Below are 4,655 nucleotides of genomic sequence, written 5' to 3'. Positions count from 1 at the left end.
TTATGCAATCATAGACTTTAAAATGCGACCGATGATTATGATGCTGCGAATGCAATCATAGAAAATTAGAAATAAGACAAGTTACGAATGCGACTGATTAACATTACTGCTTCTGATTCTGGATTCTCCAAATCTCTTTAAAATTTAAATACATGATAAGATAAAATATGCAATCTTTCTTCCTACCTTTTTTCATAAAAAAACGTCACGAAGAAAAAGATAGCCGCCGATAAATTATTATTTAATTTAACAAAAACTTTAGTCAAAATAATTTATTTATTTTGAACTGTAGTCAAAATAATTTTGCTCCTTATAATGTTGATTGAACAAAGAATGGTTTATTATCAATCATCGTCGTCAATTTGGACCTTAATCGAACCGCCACCACCATGGGCTCTCTCACTCTAACGTTGCAGCTCGTGAAGGAAGAAATCCCGGTGAAACAACAACCTCTCCGTTTGTCCGGTGACATCAAAACTGGTCTCGTCCTCGTTGACGTAGTCAATGGCTTCTGCACCGTTGGTGCTGGCAATATGGTCAGTAATTTCAATTTTTAATTGGTTTCATTTGTCTCTTTGAATCTTGATCGGATGATCCACACTTTGTCTCTTCCATTGGCCTATCCTCCTTCTATTTCCTATCAAATCAAATTATATATTATATATATATTTGAATTTGGTTGGTATATAATATATTGTGATTGTAATTGTGATTGTGATTGTGATTATGATTGTGATTGTTTGGTAATTGTCTTTATTGGTGGTGATGATGATTTTGGTGTTAATTACTTTGATTTTGTACAGGCTCCGACAGAACCCAATGAGAAAATTACCAAGATGGTAGAGGAATCTGTGAGTCTTTCGAAAAAGTTTGCTGAGAAGAATTGGCCTATTTTCGCTTTCCTTGATTCGCATCACCCGGATATTCCAGAGCCCCCTTATCCTTCACACTGTCTTATTGGATCAGATGAGGGAAAATTGGTTCCTGGTAATTTGTTTTTTCTCTTGTTTTTAGTTGTTTTTCGCCCTTATAAGCTTCAATATAGCCCAGTTTTTTTTTTTAATTAATTCCTAGTTTGTTTTTTTTAAAGCAAAATATATTTATTGAATGATGAGAGCGTCGAGAACCAAGTCCTCTAGAGAAAGAATTACAAAACCCATAAAGAGGCAAATCAACTAAGCCTGGGTAGCTCACATGGTTGAGCTAAGGGTAATTGCAGGTGAAGGGTCAGAGTTCGAACCTTGAGAAGAGATAATTTATACTAATTTACTAACAACTAACATTTTCCTATAAAAAAAACTAAACCTCTGCGGAAACAAAACCGCCAATAAAAAGAGACAAACTCAAAAGTCTACCTTAGCCAATTAGTTCCTAGTTTGTATTAGTTTATCAACTAAATAAGTATATGGATCTTAACTTACTATTTACTAACAATTCTTGTAAGTTTATATTTAGAAATTTATGTTTAGGAAAATTTTGTTACACATCCCATGAAGGTGATACACACTTCAAATTGTAGTAGAGAGAATGAGATAGGAAGAGAACAGTGAAAGATATGTATGGTAAAGGAAGTGAGAGATAAATAGGAAAAATGAGGTGAATGAAGTTGTGTCTAAAACTCAGATTGTAATTTTTACTGGCTCCAGAATTTTTACTTGGAATGGGGAAATGGGGAGATGTGCTTGATATTGGGATTGTTTTTCTCTGCCCTGATCTGGTTTGCTTTCATCTGAACTGAAGAGCTCCTGTGGTTGGAAAATGAGCCAAATGCAACGCTCAGGCGAAAAGAATGCATTGATGGATTTCTTGGTTCATATGAGAAAGATGGCTCCAATGTGTTCGCTGATTGGGTGAAAAAGAATCAGATAAAACAAGTAAGAATTTCCTTTTGTTATTGAAATTTTGCTCTGTTACTGCGACACCATCTACAAGCAAGAAAGTGTCACGTTATTGTAGTGACAAAGGTTGGAGTGGCTTTTAGTTTTACAAAGCACTAGCATCATATAGTTCATTGATTGACACTGTAAGAGGTTTTGGTCGTTGCAGTTTTCCCTCATTACTCATTAGTCATTAGGGGATTTGGGTCTCTAATTTTTTCTAGGTACTACAAGATCAAGATCCTATATGTTTATACCATTATGATTTTTTCCATAGAGACCAACATCTTAATTAGATGTATTATAAGGATCAATCCTTTTTAGAAGAATAAGGACCATTTCTTTTAATGAATAAAAAGCTATAAAGATTAAGACTCAAATATATGAAAGCATAAGCAGTGCCACTTACTCATAGGAACTAAGAGCAAAAGAAAAAGTGTATTGGGATCTAAACTCAAATGAATCAAAACTATGAACTGTAAGGATTAAAATCTTCTGTGAACCAAGGTATTGAGATCTTTTACCGTGGCCAAATTAAATTCTTTCTTTCATATCTGTTTTCTCAACAAATTTGTGTACACTTGTTTTTGGCATAGGTTGAATGATTTTTGGAATCTTTGGAGATTCTTTGTGAATATAATTTTCACTTAATGTTTTTGGTTGAGGTTCTCAGGTTCTGGTTTTTTCTTGTTGCAGATTTTGGTTGCTGGGATATGCACTGATGTATGCGTGCTGGATTTTGTCTGTTCAGTTTTGTCTGCGAGAAATCGCCAGTTCCTTCCGCCTCTGGAAAATGTGATTGTGTCCACCGAAGCTTGTTCTACTTATGATGTTCCACTACATGTAGCCAAGACTAACAAGGATTGGGTGTCCCATCCGCAGGTACTTCTTGGTCAAATTAAATTTTGGTTTTTGGTGAAACACTTGATTATCTTCATGTTGCTTTGTTTCAACTTATATCTTCTTATTTTGATCAACTATTCTTTGTCATAATCAATTCTGACATCGATAAGCTACTAATTGAAGCTTCTCACGAGAATTGATTTTGGCTATAAAATCAATTGTCAAAGGACTTTCAAACATTAATTACCTAAATTCTGTACCCGGAAGAGAATTCTATCCCCATTCCTAGTAGTAGATATCATATTCATAGGTAGGCATAATCTAATTATTTAGATGTTTGGACTTGGAGATGGCAAGTCATCAGAGATTCCAAGTCCCTGAATAATGTCTAAGAAGCTGACTCATGTAGTTAACATGTCTCTGTTATCTCCTATCAGGAAAACGCAGCATTAATCTCTATAGTTCTGAATAGTGATACTTTCTTCAGACCTTGTTTTGGCTGTCATTTTAAACACGCTTGTCTAGTTTGTATCTGGATTAATTTCATCCTTAGCAATGGGACACTAGAAATTAAGAAACTTTTGTGCCCAGGACATTCATTAAGGGGTGAGGTTGACCATATTAATAAGTAGGGATTCTTCTGAGATTTTATGTGAATAACATTTGTCAGCAATAACCTTGTTTGTGCCCTTGTGAGTTGTAACTTGTATCATGATGATCATACGTGAAAAGTTTTAAAAATTCTAACAAAAGTTTGTGATCAAATTGATGGTTGATTTATATGTTTCTATGATGATGATGATGATGATGATGATGATGATGATGATGATGATCCAGGAACTGATGCATCACATTGGCCTTTACATAGCATGTGGAAGAGGAGCCGAGATAGCATCAGAGGTGATATTTGAATAGTTTAGAAGTATTTAGACCCAAAAAGGGAATATGTGGTGTGAGTGGAGTGATTGATAGAGCATTCAATGTTTTGAATAATTGAGAGATGTTTAGACCCGCAGAATGGGAATAAGTGGGAATAATGGAACGATTGAGAGAGCATTAAGTGTTTGTATATTTATGCTACAATGCTTGCTAGGATACCACAACACTTAGTTTGGGTATGATATATGAGATGATGTGTACCAATCAAATAAATCCAGAGTGTAATTAAAAAAAGCATTTTCTCTTTTTATTTTTATGTTAAATAAAAGTTATTATTAATTTCATTATTTACTTAGTAATCCCCAATTAATGTACCAATTGAGAATGCCCTAGTCTCCAAACACCTCTTCTCCAAAAATCTCTACGTCTTTAGCCTGAGTCATCAATTTCTTTTTCCTTTTTTTGATAATTGTGAGGGCTAATGCCCAGGAAACAGATTAAACGAGTTTGGGAGAAGAACTCCCCATTACATCATTACTAAGAACCTGAACTAGAAACAGTGGCATATTAGCAAAATATGGGCATATAGTTTGAGAGTCATCTTCAATTTCATTTTTCTCCTCCCACTACTTCACAAGTCATAGGTCTTTTCTCTGTTATTGTGACTTGTTTTTCCCCAAATTCTTCCATTTAAAATCGTTAATTTTCCAAAATGAAACTTTGTTCTTCAGAAGCAAAAACATAACAGATCTGAGTTTCATAAGCAAAAACTTTGTTCTTCATAATCTTCTTTCATCCAACATCTCCCTTTCATGGCCTCTTTTCTTCTTAGTTATGATTTGGGTGAAAAAGTGGGTTTCATTGCAGATCTGGGATTGAAGAAGAAGAAGTGGGCTTCACTGGAGATCTGAGGTTAGGGTTGCGGTGGGAGAGAGAAACCCAATCCTCCCCAACCTCAACACCACCATCCAACGAGAAACTCAGAAATCTATCACCAAGCTTCAACCTTTTCTTTGATATATGTTCTGTCCCTCCCGGATCTGCCCCCCAATTCGT

At 35.0% G+C, this 4,655-nt stretch overlaps 1 protein-coding gene across 1 annotated transcript; it reads left to right on the top strand.

The window, feature by feature from the left end:
• The first annotated feature begins 332 nt into the window (after positions 1-332).
• LOC130714083 (nicotinamidase 1-like) lies at positions 333-3,943 on the top strand. Its single transcript, XM_057563952.1, has 5 exons — positions 333-536; positions 804-987; positions 1,741-1,874; positions 2,574-2,759; positions 3,558-3,943. The coding sequence occupies exons 1-5, from the start codon at positions 390-392 to the stop codon at positions 3,633-3,635; spliced, it is 729 nt and encodes a 242-aa protein (XP_057419935.1). The 5' UTR covers positions 333-389; the 3' UTR covers positions 3,636-3,943.
• Positions 3,944-4,655: the final 712 nt, after the last annotated feature.

This window comes from Lotus japonicus, chromosome 4, assembly GCF_012489685.1.
Source record: "Lotus japonicus ecotype B-129 chromosome 4, LjGifu_v1.2".
Lineage (NCBI taxonomy): Eukaryota > Viridiplantae > Streptophyta > Magnoliopsida > Fabales > Fabaceae > Lotus > Lotus japonicus.
The sequence above is the reverse complement of the archived record's forward strand: the minus strand, read 5'-3'. Positions and strand labels throughout refer to the sequence as shown.

Bases quoted from the DNA above. Each gene is read 5' to 3' on its own strand.
- LOC130714083 (XM_057563952.1), top strand. From the start codon at position 390: ATGGGCTCTCTCACTCTAACGTTGCAGCTCGTGAAGGAAGAAATCCCG. The intron at 537-803 runs GTCAGTAATTTC...GATTTTGTACAG, and splicing joins CCGTTGGTGCTGGCAATATG to GCTCCGACAGAACCCAATGA. The intron at 2,760-3,557 runs GTACTTCTTGGT...ATGATGATCCAG, and splicing joins ATTGGGTGTCCCATCCGCAG to GAACTGATGCATCACATTGG.